We start from the raw sequence: 26,887 nt of genomic DNA, 5'->3' as shown, positions 1-26,887 counted from the left end.
TTTTTCTTCAAATCAACTATGTGTTTTCTTTACACCAGTTGATTCCTCTCATTATTTTGTACATAAAAGTATTAAGGTAAGATAATCGAAAAATGAATATTTTACAAGATATTTTACGGTTTATGTAAAATTAAGAAATTATTTCAAGCCTCATAACTCAAAAAGTACTTAACGAAAAGGTACTTTATTATAGTGTTTTGGAAAGCTCTCGAGAAAGCTACAGGAATGTGCAAAAATATATAGGGTGTTCCATTTAAAAAAATTGAAGTGACCTTCACGTGACCTTCAAATGACTCTTCAAGGTCAAACCAATGGTACCATCTTATGGCCCCCTCGAAACCATACAACTTTTGTCTGAAACATTTTTGTTTACTGGGCTTAGTTTTTGAGATATTTTACTGTCCAAGTTAAAATGGGACACCCTGTATATAATGATATACAGAGTCTTCAAAAAGTCCCGAAACGCTAAAATATCTCGAAAACGATCAACTATAATGATAGGTGTAGGTGTAGGTGCGTGTGTGGGTGTATGTGTCGGTGGGTGTGTGTCACAGCAAAGATAAGGACCCCTCGGTTCGTCACTCTCGTAGTATTTTTTGACTCCAAATCCTCACTGCTGTGTGTGTGTGTGTGTAGGTGTGTGTAGATGACACACACACACACACACACAAGAGGTGTAAATCCGACCGAGCAACCTTCACGCGGTACACCTTGGGTGAAGCTAATGCCGGCGGTACTGTAACTTTCAAGTCTCATAATTCGAGATGTACCTAACGAAAGAATACTTACTTATAGTGTTTTGGAAAGCTCTTGAAATAAGCTATAAGAATATGCAATAAAAAATGGGGAGTTCCATTTAAAAAAATCAATTTGATCCTTCATATGACCTTGAGTACTTCATCCAAGGTCAAATTCTTATCATCATTAGGTACATTTTATTTAGTCCTACAACTTTGTTCCTTACATATTTTTCATTATAGTTGATCGTTTTCGAGATATTTTAGCGTTCCGGGACTTTTTGAAGACCCTGTATATATATGATGAATAGTATAATATGATTTATACAGCATGGTCCATTTTAGTAAGGCCATTTAAATATCTCTTCGAATTGTGGTGATGCAAAAAATATTTTTTATATAATGTGAATGGTCAAAAAATCAATATTCGACAAAAGTTTTTTTTTGTAAGGTCATTTTTTTCGGAGTTTTCAAGGTCATTGATGTTTTTTTGCATACAACTATATATTTTTTTATTGCATTGTGTAGATAATTAAAAAATATGTTCAGACATGTATAATAACATGACCTTGAAAAATGACCTCGATTTCCGAAAATTAAAATTTTACATAAAATTTATGTCGAGATCGTAGGCTTTGAGAGATCTAAACTTATAAGTGTGAAAAAATATTTTATTGCACTAATAATATCTATCTAGAAGATTTAATCATGAAATGTATATGGCAGCATTCACTTTTTTTTTAAGTTATTATCTTCGTAGATGTTCAAAGTGATATCCCTCTACGATGATATATTGTCTGAAACGAGCAATAACCGATTATAATAATCTTTTGATTATTTCAGAATTAATATCAGCACGAGCTCTAACTTTGTACATTCGAATTGTTTCCCTTAAACATTAATCACTTTTATCACAAATGAATATCATATTAATCTTTTCTTGCGTTGAGTTATGCACAGTTCGTACACGTAGATATTCTGACAAATTAAAAATGAAAAAAATATTTAAACCGTCATGGATCACCAGTATTGTAATAGTAAATATGTTTATTTTACATTTATAGGCTCTCGATTGTCACGTCTTGGCCGAAGCCTGCGATCTTGATAGACATAAGTTGTACGTAAAACTTTAATTTTTGGAAATCGAGGTCATTTCTCAAGATCATGTTATTATACATGTCTGAACATATTTATTGATCAGCTACACGATGTAATAAAAAAATATAGTTGTAAAAAAACATCAATGACCTTGAAAACTCCAAAAAACATGACTTTGGAAAATATTCTTACCGGATATCAGTCCTTCGATACCATTCACATTATATAAAAAGTATTTTTTGCATCACAATTCGAAAAGATATTACGTAGCCTTACTTAAATGGACCATCCTGTATAATATTATATTGTGCTATTTAAATTTAAATTAGAACCTTTTTCTCTCTCTTTCTCTTGCGTACAGCAGAGAAGTTTGTAGTAACATTGCTTGTTACAACATTGCACATTGCAGTATTGTAGAAATATTGCAAAGACATTATTTTATAATAGACATTATTTACAATAGACATTATTTATAATAGACATTGTTTTATTTTAGCACTGTTGCAACAACATTTTAAAATAGCGAAAATATGTAATAATATGTGGTATGTGTTCCTTCGCTATGCGGCGAAACCAAATTTAACTAACCCTTCTTCAATTTTTCATCATGAAATGGATATAAAGCTTATAAAGGCTGGTACTAACATAAGATCCAAAGTGTATTTCTTTTCTGTTACCAGTTTAATTTCTGATTTAAAATAATTAAGTTAATTTAAAATATTTTGGATTGGGATTCAGAATATTAAACAGATTATTTGAAATTAGGGGGAGAGGGAGGGAGAGAAAGAGAAAGATGGATAAATAGTCTATTTATATATTGCGTGTATTAAAGTATTCCTATTTCCGAGTGAATGTAAGATGATCGTGTATAGATTATTGAGATAAACATTTAATATATAAAAACACTAATAAACATTTTTTAAATGTTTTATAAATGGTTAAGCCCTTAAATAAACACATCTTAGAGATCTAATTTGAAGAACATAGAAACATCAATCAATTATATTTTATAAGTTTTTATAAGCTTTCGAGATATCTATCATAAACAAAAATATTCCATATGCAAATATTACTAGATGGTTGCAATAACGTTGTATTCTTTTCAACACATTGCAATGTAACCATGATGTTTCGTTGCACATTACATTGCAATGTAACCATGATGTTTTGTTGCATATTACATTGCAATGTTACTATATGATTTCGTTGCAATATTAAAAAAGCGAATATCTTAATGTTGCCGCAATTTTACAGTAATAATATAGCAAAATTTGCAATATTGCAATGTTTCAAAAATGAAAATATTCTGCAATGTCTTGCAACTTTTCTGTGCTGTATGAGCTCTGATCATCTTACGTACTTCCGAACACTTCTGTATCATCTATCTCCGGCTTTTTTCCACTTTCAAAGTTTTTTAAGTATCGACCATTAGTGCATTCGTGATAAAGTTTCCTTTCTGCAATAATCTACATAAATACATAATTAAATTTTTTTTATGATTTTTATTAAATAACACATTAATATAATATAATAATAATATAACAATAAATTTTGATATCTATATGATATAATCCCATAAACTTACTGCATGAAGATTATGAAATTTATTGTAATTTCATAAAAAGGAGAGAGTACTTGATATAACTTACTTTTTCCGTAAATCTATGTAATATTTCAAGGACCTTTTTTTGTCTCCTTCCTTGTGGTGATAACGCGAATAACAGATTATTATGAAGCCAATATCTCGGTAATCTAAATCGTAATTAGATAAGATTATATATATAATTTCAATAATGATGTAATTTTGTAAAAATATTTAAAACCATTATTTAAGGCCATGTAAAATTATAAAGAAAATTTTAAGTAAATATATGAAGAAAATATATAGTAAGATTAGAATTTTATATATGCATATATATATATATATATATATATATATATATATGCATATATAAAATTCTAATCTTACTATATATTTTCTTCATATATTTACTTAAAATTTTCTTTATATATGCAGGGTATCTCATAAAGATTGTATCACTGCTCGTAACAACATTTTTTCGAAAAATTTTTTTACCGAACTGCAGAGTGTCAAAAATACGTAATTTTAAGGAACAAAACAATGTTCTTTTTAAAACACAGAACAGGAAAGATAAACAAATTTTAAAAATTAACGATAGCGCGTTAAAGTTAAAATTTCAAGCTTCAAAATACTTTTTTTATTTTTTATCTACGATGATTTTTCGTCGAGTATCATATCTCAAGACATCATATCTCAAAAGTACTGGTTTATCTTCATAATCGTATTAATCAGTCAAAGAAAATCGTAGGAAAATTAAAAAAAAAAGTTTTGTAGGCAAAATGTTGTAGTTTATGGAATTTTAGTTGAATTTCTCGAGAAAAATTTTTTTATCAAGTTGCGACGTGTTAAAAATACATAATTTTAAGGAACTAAACAGTGTGTTTCTTTTTCAAAGCGCAGAATAAGGAAGATAAAAAAAATTTTAAAAACCACCAACTGCGCGTTAAAGTTGAAATTTTAAGTTTCAAAATGCTTTTTTAATTTTTTGTCTACGATGATTTTTCGACGAGTTTCAGCGATTTAAACATAGCAAAATTTTTAGGATACAAAAAGTGTTCCCTATTTTTTTTTGAGTAGTGTATGTTAGTATCAAGTGTCACATGGTAATGAAAAGTCAGTGCCGTTTGGCCGTACGAATCCCGAACTCTCGTCTTTTCGTAGCCGTACTTTTTGTTGATACGCCTAGGATGTAATATATCCTGTAATCTAGCTGCGTGAAACGCGTCATTAGCAAATTCTTTTTGATTAATATTTCAATGGTAGAAGACTTGTTTGTTCAGTTTACTGCGCTCGCTGATACAATCGTTATAAAATAATCTTTATATATACAGGGTGTTTCCGACCACCCGTCCACCGCTTTTCTTTCAAAAACTAAGCATTTTTGAGAAAAACGTTTTAGACAAAAATTGTATGGTGTTGAGGGAAACATAAGATGGTGTCATTGGTTACACCCTCAATAGTCGTTTGAAGGTCACGTAAAGGTCAATTTCAATTTCTTAAATGGGAATCCCTACTTTTCATTGCATATTCTTGTAGCTCATCTCAAGAGCTTTCCAAAACACTATAATTAAATATTTTTTCATTAAGTACTTTTCGAGCTATGAGGCTTGAAATAATTTCTTAATTTTACATAAACTATAAAATATCTAATAAAATATTCATTTGTCGATTATCTTACCTTCACACTTTTATGTACAAAATAATGTGAGGAATCAATTGGTGTAAAGAAAAAACATAATTGTCTCGAAGAAAAAATATGTAATTTGCAATTAACAATTACATATTTTTTCTTCGAGACAATTATGTTTTTTCTTTACACCAATTGATTCCTCACATTATTTTGTACATAAAAGTGTCAAGGTAAGATAATCGAAAAATGAATATTTTATTAGATATTTTATAGTTTATGTAAAGTTTAAGAAATGTTAAGTTTATGTATAGTTTAAGAAATTATTTCAAGCCTCATAGCTCGAAAAGTACTTAATGAAAAAATATTTAATTATAATGTTTTGGAAAGCTCTTGAGATAAGCTACAAGAATATGCAATGAAAAGTAGGGAGACCCATTTAAGAAATTGAAAGTGACCTTTACGTGACCTTCAAACGACTATTGAGGTTGTAACCAATGACACCATCTTATGTTTCCCTCAAAACCATACAATTTTTGTATAAAACGTTTTTCTCAAAAATGCTTAGTTTTTGAAAGAAAAGCGGTGGACGGGTGGTCTGAAACACCATATATACAGGGTGGACCATTTTAACTTTTAATGGAGAATAACTCGAAAACCAAGCCCGGGAGAGAAAAATGTTTCAGACAAAAGTTGTTTGGTTTCGAGGGGGACATAAGATGGTATCATTGGTTTGACCTTGAAGAGTTATTTGAAGGTCACATGAAGGTCACCTTCAATTTCTTAAACGGAACCTACTATTTGTCATTGCATATTCTTGTAGCTTATCTCGAGAGTTTTCCAAAACACTATAATTAAGTACCTTTTCGTTAAGTATTTTTTGAGTTATGAGGCTTGAAATAATTTCTTAATTTTACATAAACCGTAAAATATCTTGTAAAATATTCATTTTTCGATTATCTTACCTTAATACTTCTACGTACAAAATAATGAGAGGAATCAATTGGTGTACCGAAAACACATAGTTGTTTTTAAGAAAAAATATGGAATTGTTAATTGCAAATTACATATATTTTCTTCAAATCAACTATGTGTTTTCTTTACACCAGTTGATTCCTCTCATTATTTTGTACATAAAAGTATTAAGGTAAGATATTCGAAAAATGAATATTTTACAAGATATTTTACGGTTTATGTAAAATTAAGAAATTATTTCAAGCCTCATAACTCAAAAAGTACTTAACGAAAAGGTACTTAATTATAGTGTTTTGGAAAACTCTCGAGATAAGCTACAAGAATATGCAATGATAAATAGTAGGTTCCATTTAAGAAATTGAAGATGACCTTCAAGTGACCTTCAAATAACTCTTCAAGGTCAAACCAATGATATCATCTTATGGCCCCCTCGAAACCAAACAACTTTTGTCTGAAACATTTTTCTCTCCCGGGTTTGGTTTTCGAGTTATTCTCCATTAAAGGTTAAAATGGTCCACCCTGTATATACAGGGTGTTAGAAAAGTCTGGAAACGGTCAAATATCTCGAAAACAAAATGTTTCTGAGAAAAATGTTTCGAACCAAAGTTGTAGGGTGTAAAAAGGTCTATTCACTGGCGCCATGTGTTTGACCTTAGATGGCGTCGCCAAGGTCACCTTCAATTTCTTAAATGGAACACTATATTTTTTATTGCATATTCTTGTAGCTTATTTCGAGGGCTTTCCAAAACACTACAATAAAATATTTTTCCCTCAAGTACTTTTTGAGTTAGAAGGCTTGAAATCATTTCTTAATTTTACATAAACTGTAAAATATCTTGTAAAATATTCATTTTTCGATTATTTTAAGAAAACACAGTTGTTTTGAAGAAAAAATATGCAATTTACAATTAACAATTCCATATTTTTTCTTAAGAACAACTATGTGTTTTCTTTACACCAATTGATTCCTCTCATTATTTTGTACATAAAAGTATTAAGATAAGATAATCGAAAAATGAATATTTTACAAGATATTTTACGGTTTATGTAAAATTAAGAAATTATTTCAAGCCTCATAACTCAAAAAATACTTAACGAAAAGGTACTTAATTATAGTGTTTTGGAAAACTCTCGAGATAAGCTACAAGAATATGCAATGACAAATAGTAGGTTCCGTTTAAGAAATTGAAGATGACCTTCATGTGACCTTCAAATAACTCTTCAAGGTCAAACCAATGATACCATCTTATGTCCCCCTAAAAACCATACAACTTTTGTCTGAAACATTTTTGTTTGCTGGTCTTAGTTTTTGAGATATTTTACTGTCCAAGTTAAAATGGGACACCCTGTATATATATATATATATATATATATATATATATATATATATATATATAGGGTGTCCCATTTTAAAAAACGCACCTCGATCATTCTTCAACGAAGCATTTTCAGCAAAAATGTTTCAGGCAAAAGTTGTATGATTTCAAGGGGGACATAAGATGATGTCATTAATTTGACCTTGAATAGTTACGTGAAGGTCACCTTCAATTTTTTAAATGGAACTGCCTACTTTTTATTGCATATTCTTGCAGCTCATCTCGAGAGCTTTCCAAAAATAAAATATTTCTTCATTGAGTACTTTTCGAGTTATGAGGCTTGAAATACTTTCTTAATTTTACAGAATCCATAAAATATCTAGTACAGTATTCATTTTTCGATTATCTTACCTTAATATTTTTATGTACAAAATAATGAGTGTTAGTTTTCGTTAAGTTAAAAAACAGTAGACAATTATCGACATATATATATATATATATATATATATATATATATATATATACAGGGTGACCCATTTTAACTTAGGCAGCCAAATAACTCAAAAAATAAGCAAGATAGAGAAAAATGTTTTAGACAAAAGTTGTATGGTTTCGAGGGGGCCATAAGATGGTATCATTGGTTTGACCTTGAAGAGTCATTTGAAGGTCACGTGAAGGTCACTTCAATTTTTCTAAATGGAATACCCTATATATTTTTGTACATTCTTGTAGCTTATTTCGAGAGCTTTCCAAAACACTATAATTAAGTACCTTTCCGTTAAGTACTTTTTGAATTATGATGCTTGAAATAATTTCTTAATTTTACATAAACCGTAAAATATCTTGTAAAATATTCATTTTTCGATTATCTTACCTTAATACTTTTATATACAAAATAATGAGAGGAATCAATTGGTGTAAAGAAAACACATAGTTGTTTTTAAGAAAAAATATGGAATTGTTAATTGCAAATTACATATTTTTTCTTCGAAACAACTATGTGTTTTCTTTACACCAATTGATTCCTCTCATTATTTTGTACATAAAACTATTAAGGTAAGGTAATCGAAAAATGAATATTTTACAAGATATTTTACGGTTTATGTAAAATTAAGAAATTATTTCAAGCCTCATAACTCAAAAAGTACTTAACGAAAATGTACTTAATTATAGTGTTTTGGAAAGCTCTCGAGATGAGCTACAAGAATGTACAAAAATATATAGGATGTTCCATTTAAAAAAATTGAAGTGACCTTCACGTGACCTTCAAATGACTCTTCAAGGTCAAACCAATGATACCATCTTATGGCCCCCTCGAAACCATACAACTTTTGTCTAAAACATTTTTCTCTATCTTGCTTATTTTTCGAGTTATTTGGCTGCCTAAGTTAAAATGGGTCACCCTGTATATATACAGGGTGAGCCATTTTAATTAACGCACGCAATTATTTCGGAAACAAAGCATTTTAGAGAAAAATGTTTCAGACAAAAGTTTTATGGTTTCAAGGGGGCCATAAGATGGTATCATTGGTTTGACACTGAAGAGTCATTTGAAGGTCACGTGAAGGTCACTTCAATTTTTTTAAATGGAACACCCTATATATTTTTGCATACTCTTGTAGCTTATCTCGAGAGCTTTCCAAAACACTATAATTAAGTACCTTTTCGTTAAGTACTTTTTGAGTTATGAGGCTTGAAATAATTTCTTAATTTTACATAAACCGTAAAATATCTTGTAAAATATTCATTTTTCGATTATCTTACCTTAATACTTTTACGTACAAAATAATGAGAGGAATCAATTGGTCTAAAGAAAACACATAGTTGTTTTTAAGAAAAAATATGGAATTGTTAATTGCAAATTACATATTTTTTCTTCAAAACAACTATGTGTTTTCTTTAGACCAATTGATTCCTCTCATTATTTTGTACGTAAAAGTATTAAGGTAAGATAATCGAAAAATGAATATTTTACAAGATATTTTACGGTTTATGTAAAATTAAGAAATTATTTCAAGCCTCATAACTCAAAAAGTACTTAACGAAAAGGTACTTAATTATAGTGTTTTGGAAAGCTCTCGAGATAAGCTACAAGAGTGTGCAAAAATATATAGGGTGTTCCATTTAAAAAAATTGAAGTGACCTTCACGTGACCTTCAAATGACTCTTCAGTGTCAAACCAATGATACCATCTTATGGCCCCCTCGAAACCATAAAACTTTTGTCTGAAACATTTTTCTCTAAAATGCTTTGTTTCCGAAATAATTGCGTGCGTTAATTAAAATGGCTCACCCTGTATATTATAGTATTTATTATAATTCTTTATCAAGAGCACAAACTCGTAACAGTAGAACACGGACTTATTAACGAACGTAACTTATATAAAAAAAAAAACTAAACTAAACTCTAGGAACAAAAACATTCGCTCCAAATCAGTGCTGCCACATAAAAAGAAATATACCATTGTATTCTAACACCCCCCTTCAATGGCAAATTTCTTTAACAATATGTTATATTATTTTTAAGCTTATTCTATACCTAAAATAGTATGAAACTTCTGGAAACTTTACTTTCCCAGCGGTTTGGTAGACATATCAGCAACCTGTTTATCAGTGTTTAGATATTCTATTTGAATAACATTTTCTCTTAATTTATTTTGAACAAAATGAACTTTAATATCAACATGTTTTAATTTTTGATGAAATCCAGGATTATTACATACTTTAATAGCTGACTGATTATCCCCATAAAATTTTACGGGTATATAATTGTTATCAATTTTTAAATCTTTAAATAAGTATCTTAGCCAACATGCTTCACTAGTAGCTAAACTAAGTGCTACATATTCTGCTTCAGTCGAAGATAAAGCAACTGCTGACTGTTTACGAGAAGCCCAAGAAACAGTACATCCAAATAGTTTAAAAACATACCCTGCAGTCGACTTACGATCGACTTTGTCGCCCAATCCGAGTCAACATATCCATACATGAGATTTTCATTTTTATCTGATTTCTTAAAAATTAAACTCATATCTACAGTGTCTTTTACATATCTTAACAACCTTTTTAACGCATACCACAACTCCTGGCTAGCACATGACTGATATCTGCTTAATATACTTATTGAAATACACAAATCTGGCCTAGAACATACCATAGCATACATAAGAGATCCTATCAATTTTCTACACTTATGCTCGATTTTAGGATTTTCTGATTTATCTCTTTTTAATAGATCATGTCTAAAATTTATATCCATAGGTGTAGACGCTGGTTTACAATTTTGCATATCAAACTTATCCAGTACATTCTTTAAATACATTGACTGAGTAATGACAATTTTCTTTTCTTTCAAATTCTGAGAAATATTCATACCGAGAAACTGTTTGATATAGAATAAATCTTTCATTTTAAAATGTTTCTTAAGTACCGCTTTTACTTTTTCGACTTCTTCAATACTAGTACCAGCTAATAATAAATCATCTACGTAAAGTAAAATATAAACCTTGTATTCTGTAGTTGTTTTCACCTATAGACAATATTCATACTCTGAATTAACAAACTCTAAAGATAACATTAGGCTATTAAACTTTTTATTCCAATTTTTTGGTGAGTTTTTAAGTTCATATAACGATTTTCTAAGTCTGTAAACTGACCCATTTGACTTGTTAAAACCTTCCGGTAATGTGATATAAACATTCTCTTGTATCTCTCCATATTAAAAGGCGCTACAAATCTCTAATTGAAAAATTGGAATATTATATTTATTGCACAGAGCTAGAAATATTCTTACAGACGGTAACTTCGCCACGGGGCTATATACATTTAAAAATTCTATATCGGTCTGCTGAAAACCCCTAGCCACCAATCTGGCTTTATATGATACTACCTTACCATGTTCGTTTCTTTTACGTTTAAAAACCCATCGGCATTCGATCACCTTATTGTCTTTAGGTTTCTTTACACACACCCAAATCTTATTATCTTCTAGAGTTTTAACCTCTGCTTCTATTGCTTTCCTCCATTCACTGGACTCGTTACTTGATATTGCTTCACCGTAGGTTTTTGGCTCTCCCTGTTCCATTATAGATAGGAAACTCATGTGATAATCTTCAAACTTTGCCGGCCTTTTTATATTATTTTTATCTCTTAGATTGTATTTAGGGCGTGTATTTTCTTCATTACTCAATACATCATCTTCATTGCATGAGGCATTATCTTCATTACAGGAGACATCATCTTCATTGTATGAAACATAGTCATTCTCGCCTTTACTTTCTTCGTCTTGATCTGTCGAAATGTCTTTTTCAGTATTTTCAATATCAATTTTAGTACTTCTATCTTCATATTCATCCTCTCCTAAATATATCGTTTTCTTAACTTCTTCAATATTATTCCTTTTATTTGGTAGAAATATAACATCTCTGTGATACTCAACTTTATTATTATTTGAAAAATATATTCGAAATCCTTTAACGTCTTCGCCATAGCCGACGAATATTCCTTCTCTGCTCTTTGGATCCCATTTTAGGCGTTTCTCTTTTGGTATATGCTACAGCTTTGGTATATGCTACAGCTTTGGTACAGCTACTCTTGAACCAAAAATTTTAAACTTGTTGAGATTTATTGACTTGTCAAAATATGCTTCATACGGGGTTTTTCCTTCTACTGGGCTTGTACCTGTCTTATTCAATACATAGGCTGCGGTGTTTACAGCCTCTGCCCAAAATTTCTTTTCCATTCCATGTATCATTGTACGAGCTGCTTCAACTAATGTTCGAATTTCCCGTTCTGCTCTTCCATTTTGTTGAGGGGTGTACACTACGGACCTTTGATGTCGTATTCCTAGGCGATCTAGCATCTTGCTAACTTCAGAATTAAGAAATTCTAAGCCGTTATCCGTCCTCAATACTTTTATCCTGTTATTTGTTTCTCGTTCTGATAACATTATAAATCTTTCAATATTTACCTTTACTTCTGATTTGCATTTCATAAAATATACATAACGATATGATGAATAGTCATCCTTTATCACCAAAAAATATCTTGTTCCTCCCAATGAAGTTGTTTCCATAGGGCCGCACACGTCGGCATGAACCAGTTCTAGTGCCCTTTTCGCTCTTGAGTCGCTCGTGTGAAATAGATTCCTGTGTTGCTTTCCAACCATACACTCTTCATAAACTTTATTTACTTTGTCTTCTACGTACTTTATATTATTTCTAGTTAAGATTTTCTTGACTTGATCGAAATTCTGATGTGCAAACCGACAATGCCATGCCCTCAAACTATCTACTTTGTCGACTAAATGACACTCAAAGACATCTTCCTGCTTGTACGAACTATTTGTATTATTTAATTCTGGCTACGATGTATTGTCTTCTTTTCTAAATTTCATCTTGTATAATTTATTACATCATTCTGCTATTGCTCGAACCTTTCCATTTTTGTCCAAAAACTTGCACCTTTTATCATCAGAGATTAAACGATATCCTTTATCCAAAGTATGGCTGACTGAGAATAAATTAACTTTTAATTTCGGTACATACATCACATCTGATAAGTATGTTTATATAAACTCTGATCCACACATTCCATGCGTATAATTTAACAGTTCCTGTTCCTTCGACGTCTAATAGAGTTCCATCACCGATTTTTATTTTACCAGCTGCTTGTTCTTCTTTCAGCGTTTCAAATTCTTGTCGTTGCACATATGTTCGCTTGCTCCTGAGTCCAAACACCAATCATTTGAATTTAAGTTTGTACTTGCTCCTATAAATACATTTATTTCTGATTTCTTGTCTGCTTTCGTATATTTATCCTTTTCACTTTCTTTATTCTTTCGAAACCAGCAATTTTCGCTTGTATGTCCGGCTTTCTCGTATACCTGGCATTTCTTCACATTTGTCTTGGAATCTTCATTCTTGAAGCAATGTTTAGCTATATGCCTTGGTTTCTGACACACGAAGCATTTTATTTTCTTCGAAGCTTTCTCATCTCTTTTATGCTTAAAATCTCTTCTGTTACTCGTTCTTGCTAATGCACTTGCTCCTTCCAATGACTTCATTCTTTTTTCTTCAATCAAAAGCCTCGCTGTCAACTCTTCCAAGGTTTGATTTTCAATAGTTACAGATTCCCACGCCAATCTAAAATGCTTATATTGTTCAGGTAGCGACATTATTATCTTTGTCATAATCATTTATTCAGACAATTCCTCACCTGCTTGTTTTAACTTGTTTCTTATTTCTTCTAACTGTGATATGTATGTTGACACCGACTCTCTGAATTCCAATGTAAAGAATTTTTGTTGAAGCAGATGAATACTTACTACGGACTCTTGTCATATACTGATTTCAACTTAAATCACATTTCTCTCGACGTGCTACATGACAATAAATGAGTGAGCGGTCCTTGGTCTATTCTTGTTACCAATAACTCTTGAGCTTTAGCATCATTTTTGTCCCATTCCTGAGCTGCGCCTGCCTCTAACGGTCTCAACTGTTCGCCTGCCACTATATCAAATAACCCACATCCTTTTAAAATAACTGAGGTCTGAAACCAACTTCCAAACCACCCAATTTTCTCCATTTAACTTGATGGATGGTGTAGCTATCTGAACTTGATCCATTTTCAAGAGAATTTTCTCAGATTATTTACTCCTTGATCTACAGATAACCTCAAAAAAAAATTTTTAGTCACACGTCGACTTCTCAACTTAACTGCTCACTACGACCTGGGCCCATAACCTGTTAGTTTTCGTTAAGTTAAAAGACAGTAGACAATTATCGACATATATATATATATATATTATAGTATTTATTACAATTCTTTATCAAGAGCACAAACTCAGAACTTATTAACAGTAGAACACAGACTTATTAACGAACGTAACTTATATAAAAAAAAACTAAACTAAATTCTAACGAAAACATTCGCTCCAAATCAGTGCTGCCACATAAAAAGAAATATACCATTGTATTCTAACAGAGAGTAATCAATTGCTGTAAAGAAAACACACAGTTGTTTTTAAGAAAAAATATGTAATTGTTAATTGCAAATTACATATTTTTTCTTCGAAACAATTATGTGTTTTCTTTACATCAATTGATTATTCTCATTATTTTGTACATAAAAATATTAAGGTAAGATAATCGAAAAATGAATATTTTACTAGATATTTTATGATTTATGTAAAATTAAGATATTATTTTAAGTCTCATAACTCGAAAAGTACTCAATAAAAAAATACTTTATTATAGTGTTTTGGAAAACTCTCGAGATGAGCTGCAAGAATACGCAATAAGAAGTAGGCGGTTCCATTTAAAAAATTGAAGATGACCTTCACGTGACCTTCAAGTAACTATTCAAGGTCAAATTAATGACACTATCTTATGTTCCCCTTGAAACCATACAACTATTGTCTGAAAACATTTTTGCTGAAAATGCTTCGTTGAAGAATTATCGAGATGCGTTTTTTAAAATGGGACATCCTGTATATATACAGGGTAGACCATTTTAATCAATCCATGCGAATATCTCGAAAAGGAGAAGTTTTTCAAAAAGTGTTTCAGACAAAAGTTTTATAGTTTCAAGGGGGCATAAGATAGTAGCAATTATTTGACCTTGGACAGTCGTTTGAAGGTTACATGAAGGTTACCTTTAATTTTTTAAACGAAACCTATTTTTTATTGCTTATTCTTATAGTTTATCTCGAGAGCTTTCCAAAACACTATAATAAAGTATTTTTTCATTGATTGATTTTTTGATTATCTTACTTAATTACTTGATTACCTTAATGCTTTTTTTATGTACATAATAATGTGAGGAATCAATTGGTGCAAAGAAGAAACATAGTTGTTTTCAAGAAAAAATATGTAATTGTTAATTACAAATTACATATTTTTTCTTCGAAACAGGTATGTGTTTTTCTTACAATTGATTTCTCTCATTATTTTGTACATAAAAGTATTAAGATAAAATAATCAAAAAATGAATATTTTACTAGATATTTGATAGTTTATGTAAAATTAAGAAATTATTTCAAGTTTTATAACTCGAAAAGTATTCAATGAAAAAATACTTTATTATAGAGTTTTGAAAAGCTCTCAAGATAAGCTACAAGAATATGTAATAAAAAATAGAGGGTTCCGCTTAAGAAATTAAAGGTGACCTTCATGTGACTTTCAAACAATTATCCAAGGTCAAACCAATGGCGTCATCTTATGTCCCCCTTTTAGTCAAACAACTTTTGTCTGAAACGTTATAATATGAAAAAGTTATTCCGGGTGATCGATTAAAATGGGACACCCTGTGTATACAGGGTGATTCTGAACAAACGTTTGTCTTTAAAATATCAAATTCTTGAATGAATTCTAAGACGATTTTTCCTCTTGCAAAATTTTGCCCGGAACTTAGTTTTTAAACTATAAAGGAAAATAGTTAACTACTTACGGAACGAGTACAAGAGGTAGGCAGGGACGGCGCGATATAGGCGATTACGTGGGACGCTCGCCGCGATCAGCTGATTGCTATACGCGATGACTAACAATCAGTGTGTGTGTGCGTACACATTCTCACAATTCTCACAATTCTCACAATTCTCATTTAAAAACTAAGCTCCGAGAAAAATTTTGCAAGAGGAAAAATCGTTTTAGAATTCATTCAAGAATTTGATATTTTAAAGACAAACGTTTGTTCAGAATCACCCTGTATATATATATATGTGTGTGTGTGTGTGTGTGTGTATACATATGCTAAGAAGATATGCAGAAAATTTTTTGAACATTCCCATACAGCACACAAAGATTGCATACACATTGCAGCAATCTCGCCGCAATATTGCAACGTTGCAAATTCACTGCAAAATGTTGCTGCACATTGTTGTGGGATTGCAGCAACGTTAAAATATCCGCTTTTAGGAATATTGCAATGTAAGATTGTAGCAATGTTACGGTGCAACGTATTTGTAATATTAAAACGTGTTTTGCTACAAATGCAGACACCGTTTTAAATTTAATAAATAAACTTTGAAAATATAAAAAAATGTTTAAGAAAGATAGGAAAAAATGCCTTTAAAAAACATATATTAGTGTTTTTTATTAGATTTTTCTTAAATATTTATCTCAATAATATACGTACAATTATTTTACATTCGACACCAGAATATTTTAATACGTGCAAATGAACTATTTTCTATTTACCCATTCAATTGAGAAAAATCTGTTTAATATTCTGAAATCCAATGAGGGATCCAGATTATTAAACAAATTATTTGTTTAATAATCTAGATCCCTCGTTAGGATTCAGAATATTAAATAAACTAAGTCAGTTTATCAGAAATTAAACTGACACGAGACAAGAAATATAATTACTACATTAGTCCTTTGTAGACCTTATATCCACTTTAGATGAATTCGAATACGAGTTAGTTAAATTTGGTGTCACCGCGTAGCGGCAAGTAAAGAAACACATGTTATACATTTTCGCTATGTTAAAACGTTGCTGCAACATTGCCAAAGTAATATTACAAAATAATGTCTCTGCATTATTTTTGCAACATTACACTGCAGTGAGCAATGTTGTAACATTGCAGCAATGTTGATGCAAGTTTCTGTGCTGTGTGGGTTATATTTTTTTACAACTATACATTCTTTGATCAAAAATAATTAGACTTTATTGCGCAATTCAACTGCAAACTTTTTTATTTCGAAATAATATATATGTGTAGACAAGTGCAATACGTTTTGATTGCTAATTTAAACATCGGTGTCTTACTTGTTTATATGATTCATCTTGATTATCATTAAATATCTTTCTCTTGAAAGATATAGATATCACAATCATAATTTAAAGAATTGTACATCTATAACAATTATTTATTATATCCATATAATATCTGTATGTCTGTAAATTACCTATAAATAAACAGTTCGATTATTTGGTGAACCGCCTCTCGATATTGTTGTTGGAACATCCCGAGATCGTGCAGAGAGATACCCATGGCAGTTTCTATAAATGCATTTGTTATGTAAGGCCGAAAACTTAATCATAAAATATTAAAGTTGAATATTTCATTGATAATTTTAACATTAGGTACAGTGATGCCAGTTTCGAGACGCTGCCCCCACCACTACATGTAGAGGAGGTAGCGCACACAAAGAAAGAGCCGTGTCCGTACACGACTCCCAGCGCTCGGCTAGCTTCGGATAGTAGAAGAGCGCAGATATATCAGCTGTCTCTTTCTTTCCCGAGCTAGAGCTGACGTCACCAAGCAGAAGAAAATCGAGATCCCGAGAGAATTATATATGTTAAAATTATATATATTTTCAATTAGATCTCGCGTGTCCCTTCTCTTCTAGATTAATTATGCATAATAAATATTTAAATATATAAGAAATTAATACATTAATATTTAAATTAATATATAAATAAATATTTAAATAAAAAATTAAAACATTAATATTTAAATCAATATTTAAATAATTTCTATAAATAAATAAATTCTATAAATTCTAATTATATTTATTATAAATAATAAAAGATATAAATCAATTAAAGAAATAAAGAATGGAAGAAACGTAAGTGATAGAAATCCACTCTTGGCCAATATGTACTTAATATATATTTATCGTGTAAAGTGATCTTGAAGCTAATATTCGACATATTACTTTACTTTTTCTATGTTCTGTCTTTTATATTCTTCTATATATTTTATATCTATCATTTTATATTATCTATTTTATGTCTGTCCTTTTTATTTATTCTTTGTTCTATCTCTGTCGTATCTATCATTTTTCGGAAATGTAAAATATTATGTTTTCCTTAATATTATATTAAAATCATTATATATAAAATATTTTATATTATTATATATAATTATTATATCTAATATAATATTAAAGAAAACATTTTTTTACATTTCCTCTTGACGGAAGAGACCACCACCTTCTCGCGGTTTCCGTTGAGCAACAATATGTACGTTGCTTATTTACAAAAAAGAATAATATATATTATTAATGTATAATTAAATTTATAATATTAAATATATTTAATAATTATTAATTTTTATAAATAAATATATATTAAGTTCATATTGGCCAAGAGTGGATTTCTATCACTTACATTTCTTCCATTCTTTATTTCTTTAATTGAGTTTATATCTTTTATTATTTATAATAAATATAACTAGAATTTATAGAATTTATTTATTTATAGAAATTATTTAAATATTGATTTAAATATTAATATTTTAATTTTTTATTTAAATATTTATTTATATATTAATTTAAATATTAATGTATTAATTTCTTATATATTTAAATATTTATTACGCATAATTAATCTAGAAGAGAAGGGACACACGAGATCTAATTGAAAATATATATAATTTTAACATATATAATTCTCTCGAGATCTCGATTTTCTTCTGCTTGGTGACGTCACTCTAGCTCGGGAAAGAAAGAGACAGCTGATATATCTGCGCTCTTCTACTATCCGAAGCTAGCCGAGCGCTGGGCGTCGTGTACGGACACGGCTCTTTCTTTGTGTGCGCTACCTCCTCTACATGTAGTGGTGGGGGCAGCGTCTCGAAACTGGCATCACTGATTAGGTATGAAAAACGAATATTATCAATCGTAGTTAATTTATTGTATCAGAATGTTTTATACAAGAACAAATTTTGTTCTTCTCTTAAGCTACGATTATTTAGAATAAAAGACCTCGAACATAACTATAAACAAAATACAATAGGAATCTTAAAAATCTTACCGCATATCGCATTCAGCGTATGTTCACTAATAAATGGTACTAAATCCTTTATAATTGTGCCTTTTACATTTTTCAAAGACATTGTCATGCGATCACTCTCTTTCACTAAGATATCAATAAATTGATTCAATATATTGAAATGAAATGCAGGTGTTAGTATCTTTCGTCGCGTTTGCCACTTGGTACCTAAAATAAAATTAAATAATTTAAATTTTGCATGATAAAATATAATACTATATACGATTAAGTAAGATTATTTTTCTTATAATTGATTAATTCCACAGGCCTGCGAAATTTTAGGTTTGGTTAGTTACAAAGAGCAGAGCAGAATCTGATAAATTTTTTGCTGAAAACGAATCTGGCCGCAGAATTTCTCCAACACGTCAGGTTTTTGAGTAATTTGTGATTAAATAATCCAAAAATGTCTATTTTGGCAAATTTCATGAATTTTCATAAGAGGGAACTCTGATTTTTTGGAACCTAATTTTTTGAAATATTTCTGCCAATGGCATCGTATAGTACTAGTCTTTCAAAAAATTAGGTTTTCCATTATAAATTCATGAAATTTGCTGAAACTGCCATTTTTGGACTATTTAACTATAAATTACTAGAAAATCTAACGTTCTGAGGAAATTCTGCGGTCAGATTCGTTCTTAATATCAAAAAATATATCAGATTCACCTACTCTGCCTTTTGTAACTGACCTTCGCAGGCCTGTGTTCTTAAATAATTTTAATTATTTATATATTTGAAATTTTTATTTCTGCTTTATATTGCTTTTTCATAATTTTTTATATCTTCTTCTTATGATATTTATATAGTAATTGCAAACATTCAAGTAAATTTTATATGATTATGTAATTAAAATTTTATTCAATTGGCAGGTACAAATAAATTAAAATTTATTAAAGAAAAAATCTGTGATATAACGATATTTGATTTAATTCAATTTTTTTATTAAAAATGTATTATTTCTATGTAATTGAATATATATATATATACAGGGTAACTGATAACTTTTCGCAGTCCCGAAGTATGAAGTTAGATTGACTCAAATTAAGAAGGAAGATCCTCTACTGTTTTGCGATATTTGCAATAATTAACAAAAAATTAATTAAAGAAGATCAGCCAATGCGCGTGGCTAGAATCGCGCGGCGGTAAAGGCAGTCTAATTGTAACATAATGGGGTGTATATATATACAGGGTTTAGCAAAAGTGTGGAAACCCCTTAATATTTCGAAAAATACGCATTTTAAAAAAAAATGTTTCATACAAAAGTTATAGGGTTTTATGTGGCGCATTACACAGCAACATTATTATGACCTCGAATAGCGTTGTCAAGGTTATGTGAAGGTCACCTCCAACTTTTTAAATGGGACACCCTATATGCTTTTGCATATTCTTGTAGCTTATCTCGAGAGCTTTCCAAAACACTATAATTAAGTTAGTTTTCATTAAGTACTTTCCGAGTTATGAGACTTGAAATCATTTCTTAATTTTACATAAACCATAAAATATCTTGTAAAATATTCATTTTTCGATTATCTTACCTTAATACTTTTATGTACAAAATAATGAGAGGAATCAATTGGTGTAAAGAAAAAACATAGTTGTTTTTAAGAAAAAATATGTAATTTGCAATTAACAACCTTGACAACGCTATTCGAGGTCATAATAATGTTACTGTGTAATGCGCCACATAAAACCCTATAACTTTTGTATGAAACATTTTTTTTTTAAATGTGTATTTTTCGAAATATTAAGGGGTTTCCACACTTTTGCTAAACCCTGTATATATATATATACAGGGTGGTTTAAAAGTCTGGAAACGGTCAATTATCTCCGAAAATAGTGGTCCTGTGGGAAAATGTTTCAGACAAAAGTTGTAGGGTTTTAAGTAACGCATTACATATTAATATTACTATGACCTTAAAGAGTGTTGTTAAGGTCACATCAAGATCACCTTCAATTTCTTAAATAGAACCCCCTATTTTTATTACATATTCTTGTAGCTTATCTCGAGAGCTTTCCAAAACACTATAATTAAGTTAGTTTCTATTAAGTACTTTCCAAGTTATGAGGCTTGAAATAATTTCTTAATTTTACATAAACCATAAAATATCTAGTAAAATATTCATTTTACGGTTATTTTACCTTAATGCTTTTATGCACAAAATAATGAGAGGATTCAATTGGCGTAAAGAAAACACAAAATTGTTTCGAAGAAAAAATATGTAAATTGCAATTAACAATTACATTTTTTTTCTTAGAAACAACTATGTTTTTTCTTTACACCAATTGATTCCTCTCATTATTTTGTGCATAAAAGTATTAATGTAAGATAATCGAAAAATGAATATTTTACGAGATATTTTATGGTTTATGTAAAATTGAGAAATTATTTCAAGCCTCATAACGCGGAAAGTACTTAATGAAAACTAATTTAATTATAGTGTTTTGGAAAGCTCTCGAGATAAGCTATAAGAATATGTAATAAAAAATAGGAGGTTCTGTTTAAGAAATTGAAGGTGATCTTGACGTGACCTTAACGACACTCTTCAGGTCATAGTAATATTACTGTGTAATGCGTCTTTTAAAACCCTACAACTTTTGTTTGAAACATTTTCCCACAGGACTACTATTTTCGAAAATAATTGACCGTTTTCAGACTTTTAAACCATCCTATATACAGGGTGTCATGAAATTGATTATAATTTTAAAAATTAAGGTAGATTGGCTCAAAGTTAGAAGAAAAGTCTTGTACAGTTATGCAATATTCTCATTGCAACATAATGGCGGCGCGCGGCGAAGCGGTGATTGGGGAGGGGAGGAGCCTTCGCCGCGCGCCGCCATTATGTTACAATGAGACCGCCTTCGCCGCCGCGCACTTCTAGCCACGCTCATTGGTTGATTTTCTTTAATTTATTTCTCGTTAATTATTGCGAATATTGCATAACTGTACAAGACTTTTCTTCTAACTTTGAGCCAATCTACCTTAATTTTTTAAAATTATGATCACTTTCATGACACCCTGTATATATGTAACGATAAAATTATTCCTCAATATAATTGCGTTTGCATTTAAGCGTAAATCTCTTTTCTAAATTAATTAGCTTACAAGTTATATAAATTTATCACTTAAGATAATATTAGAATTTAATCGGAAAATTTTATTTCATTAAATTTTATTTCTATAATGGAGACAAGCTAACAAATTATAATATTAAAGTATATCCGAAAAGTTATTAACATTACCTGTGCTGGTGAGAAGACCTGTGCCGAGCCAAGGATGTAATAAGTCATATGTTTTACTTTTTTCGATGTGTTTAGTGCTGCTTAGTATGATCTGAAATTACAGAAGATTGAGAGCAATAACAGATGTTAAGCATGAAATATTAGTTTATTGTATAGCATTCATTCCGAGATATTCAAATAATTTAGTTAAAATCTCTCATATTTTTTATTTTTATCTTTAATGATTTCCTCTTTTTATTTTTTGAAAAAAACATTTTTTTACAGACAAAAATTTTCTCAAATGCAAGATTTTCAAATTTAGCTATATCATAATTCATTTTCTAAAGTTGAATTTCTTTTATATTTCATTACTTCTAAATCATCTGGATGACGAATAGATACAATAGGCCTAAAGAAAGCCCAAAGTTTTGTAATGGGATAATATTTGTCAAATGTGGTATGCAACCATTTCCATTGTTCTTCTGAAAATATAAAAAAATATTATAAATATTGACACAAGATTTTGGATTAATTTTATTATTATTGCAAATAATCACTATATCAGCAGTCAAATACATCGAAAACGGTAATTGTGCATAAAAGGGGCCTCCTCTCCGATTTGCTTTATTTTTAAATATGTTATAGGGAAGATCTTCCCGAGTAATTTCGTATATATATATATATATATATATATATATATATATATATATATATAAATAAGGATCGGACTCAAATAGTTTTGGAGATATAGGCTGAAAAAAGATAAAAATAATAAATTCAAAAATAATTTTAATAGAATATATGTATTTGTAAACTTTGCTTTGTCTTGCAAAGTACATGCGGGGACACCGCTACCCCCCCCCCCTACGGGAGAGTATGGTCCCCCACAGTGTGGGGGACCATAGAGAAAGATAGGGATGTATGTGGGAAGAGGTCGGACATGTCTTTACGCCCATTTGATCAACGAGTGACAGAATCCATCCGTGGCAACGGCATTGACGCATATCCTGTGGAGAGAGCATTCACACATTTTTCAGCCTAACGAATAATTGCTAGAAAACAATATTCGCAGACTTATTATTTATTTTAACTTTCCATGCGAAGCGAGATCCACCCCACCCCATCTCTGAGACAGCGCGAAACGAGGTCTATTATTGTATGGTTCCACATGGGTTTGCAACTTTCCATGCGAAACGATCATTCCTAAAGTTTAGTGCATCATTTCAGATACACCCTGTATAATTCAAACTCGCTCTATCGATTAATCCTAATAAAAATTCGATCCGTTCAGCCGTTATTGAAATCCGGTAATCTGAGTTATTTTCAACTGTCCGACTCGCGTATAGATACACGGAATGTTTCGCATAAACTTGGCGCGAGACACTACCGTGTCTCTTGATATGATGCCATTGGCAGAAACATTTTAAAAAATTAGGTTCTTCCATAATAAATTCATGAAATTTGCCGAAATTGCCATTTTTGAACTATTTAATTATAAATTACTCGAAAACTTGACGTGCTGGAAAAATTCTGCGGCCAGATTCTTTTTCAGCATCAAAAAACCTATCAGATTTTTACTCTGCTTTTTGTAACTGACCTTCGCAGGCCTGTGTATTCAATACTCAATAATATTGATAAGTATATGTATATGTTTCAGAATACATTTAACTTTCGCTTCTTTATAAATGATGGATACGCTGATTAATGTGAATACTTGAAATTTTTACTTAACTGAAATATTAGAAATTTTTACTTGCCTGCCGAAACAAGGAATTCCAGTGAATTACCAGAAATCGGATAGCCTAGTGGTCCAGGGATAAGATTAATAAGTTGCCCATTTCTTCCATGATGCACATAATAATTATATACTAATAAACTAAGAATGGATAATAAAAATATAATAATAATCATCATCTTTTGATTCGATGTCGTCTAATAAAGTTCAATCTTCTTGAATTCCTCTGATCTTTGAATCATATATCATGACATAGATAATATATTCGCTTTATCAGAATAATAATTACTTTGATATCTTAAATATATATATCAAGATAAGATTAAGATAATCATAAATAAAATAAAATGTACTAATTATATATTTTTTATAGTTAATATATTATTTACATTTAATATAATTAATACATTTACAATTAATATAGTTAATACACTTACATTTACATTCAAAAAAATTACTAGAAAAGTGACAATATAATCAAAATTCACACTTCAATTCAGAAGATTCAATCTCTCTCCCGATATAAGTCATTGCGCGATTTAATTATTTCGCAGCAGTAAATTATTTTTACGATAAGGTCTATTTATATCTGTGACATATCTGTGACATGTCAGTGCCGTATCCATTCAGTTCCGTGATTTTCCATCAGAATCAGTGATGATAAATATTGTCCCTTTGTTTTTAGATGGACGTGTTCAGTATCCTCATAGTGATATTATGTTTATTGTAAACGATATTTTTGCTTTTTCACGGATACATTATGACTGTCAATAAATTTATTTATAGAGTATTTGGTGCCAAGCATCACTTGGATCAAATCGTGGATTTAGATGAAAATAAAATATTATATTGTGTAATTTTACGATAAAATTTTACAGCAAAATTATGCTTAATATAATATTTTATTTGCATCTAAATCCACATCTTGACTTAAAAAAAGTGATTTGCTTCACATGGAAAAATCTTTATAAGCTTATACCTATATTCATATAGATATTTTTAGACTTGTAAAAATGAATGACGAACAACTCATTGAATTAGTGCGTCAATATCCTGTGCTATACGATTTATCACATCCTAAATATGGACACTTCTTTCAAACTCGGTATTTGGAAGAAGATTGGAACAGATATGAAAGAAGATGGTAAATACCTTATATTACATTAATATTTTTTATTTCAGACATATTACTTATCAGAATAAATACAACATATTACAGTATTATAAATATTTCAAAACATATTTTACTCTTAAACTGTATATTGCCTAATCATTGCCAATTTATCGTCTGTAAACTGAGCCATCTTGAAAATTACTAAATAAGTTTAAACTGATCAAACTATACGGATATATATGAATAATCATTACTGATATTACGGATGTTATTGACACGATATTGATACGGCACTGATACGTCACGAATATGTGTAAATAGACTTAAAAGTCTACAAATGGTATCTCTTTTCTATCTTAATTAAATAAATACAATTATTATTTTCAGTCAGTTTATTTCGAAAGAGATGAGATACTCAGAACAAATATAAAGGTGATTTCCTTCGAAATTTTGAAGTTTGAACACGTTATAATCTAAGAAATCTAAATCAAAATAAGAAATACTATAGAGTATTTTTTATTTTATTACATCCCACACAGCACATGATATCACTCGAATATTCTATACTCATACTGTAAATATACATTACAGATGTAATACACTGAGAATATTCCCATAACATCTCTTGTTGTATATTATTTTTCATATATTCTCAGAATATACTTTGAATATCTCGTATTAGTATATTCTTTCTCGTATATTTTCAGGATATTCTATAATATTGCATGTATTTCTTCATTTTGCCGCTACGCGCGCCACCAAACTCGTACTTAATTTTTGATGAAATGGACATAAAGGACTGGTACTAACATGAGTTCCAAAGTTTCTTCTTTTATCTTTTTAGTCAGTTTAATTTATAATAAACTGACTTAATTTAAAATTTTTCATTTGTTTAGTAATCTGGATTCCTTGTTGGGACTCAGAATATTAAACAGATTATTTGAAATTAAAATGAGAAATAGTGTGTGTGCGTTTGCTGTATTTATTAAAAGTATTTCTATTACATATATGAATATATGATATATGACTATATGAATATATATACATAGAATACATACAAGAGATATACCGTTAATATTCTATAGATATCTCTAGTATATATCACAAGATATTCTCAGTATTTGCTATTAACCAAAATAGGCGGACATTAGAGCATTCTTTGTATATACTTACCCGAGTAGAAATTCAATCATTTTTTAGCTAGTAACTGGCCAGGAATCCTAGTCACTAGCTAGTTTTTGGCCAATTTAACTAACCAGAAACTAACAGGTTTGGGTGACGCATGCTTCGTCAATAACTGGACAGTAAAATTAGTCAGTTCCTGACCAGTTTCTGAGTACAAGATTTTGGCCAGTATCTAACTAGTTTCTGATAATTTTTTAATCAGTTTTTTAATCAGTATCTATCCAGTTTCTCTCAATCTTTGACCATTTTGTAAGTAGTTTTTAAGCAGCTTATGATCAGTTTCTAAGCAGTTTTCTGAGCAGTTTCTGAACAATTTTTAATCAATTTATAACCAATTTTTTTACCGCTTTCTAACCAGTTTTTGCTTAGTTCTAATTAATTTTCTAAGTTCTAATTAATTTTCAATAATTTATATTAAAATTACAATCTTTAACCTTTTTATTTTATTTTATTTTTATTTTTATTTTGCTTTTTAGTATATAATATTTAAACATAATAAAATTAATATTTTGCTGTCTACCG

General features: G+C 29.8%; 1 protein-coding gene across 1 annotated transcript in view; it reads right to left on the bottom strand.

The window, feature by feature from the left end:
- LOC145972649 (cytochrome P450 4C1-like) overlaps positions 1–24,287 on the bottom strand; it is a 28,488-nt gene extending 4,201 nt beyond the window's left edge. The window contains exons 1-7 of the mRNA XM_083101398.1: positions 24,089–24,287; positions 22,704–22,813; positions 22,353–22,443; positions 19,098–19,283; positions 17,246–17,339; positions 3,485–3,587; positions 3,196–3,301 (exon numbers count right to left, since the gene is read on the bottom strand). Coding sequence (XP_082957524.1) covers positions 3,196–3,301; positions 3,485–3,587; positions 17,246–17,339; positions 19,098–19,283; positions 22,353–22,443; positions 22,704–22,813; positions 24,089–24,245 — 847 coding nt within the window. The 5' untranslated portion in view covers positions 24,246–24,287. The remainder of the gene's footprint in view (positions 1–3,195; positions 3,302–3,484; positions 3,588–17,245; positions 17,340–19,097; positions 19,284–22,352; positions 22,444–22,703; positions 22,814–24,088) is intronic.
- Between the last annotated feature and the right edge of the window lie 2,600 nt (positions 24,288–26,887).

Source organism: Camponotus vicinus, unplaced genomic scaffold (genome assembly GCF_025532165.1).
Source record: "Camponotus vicinus isolate PSW18456_S1 unplaced genomic scaffold, iyCamVici1.0 SCAF_6, whole genome shotgun sequence".
Taxonomy (NCBI): Eukaryota; Metazoa; Arthropoda; class Insecta; order Hymenoptera; family Formicidae; genus Camponotus; species Camponotus vicinus.
This window is presented reverse-complemented; position numbering and strand designations above follow the sequence as displayed.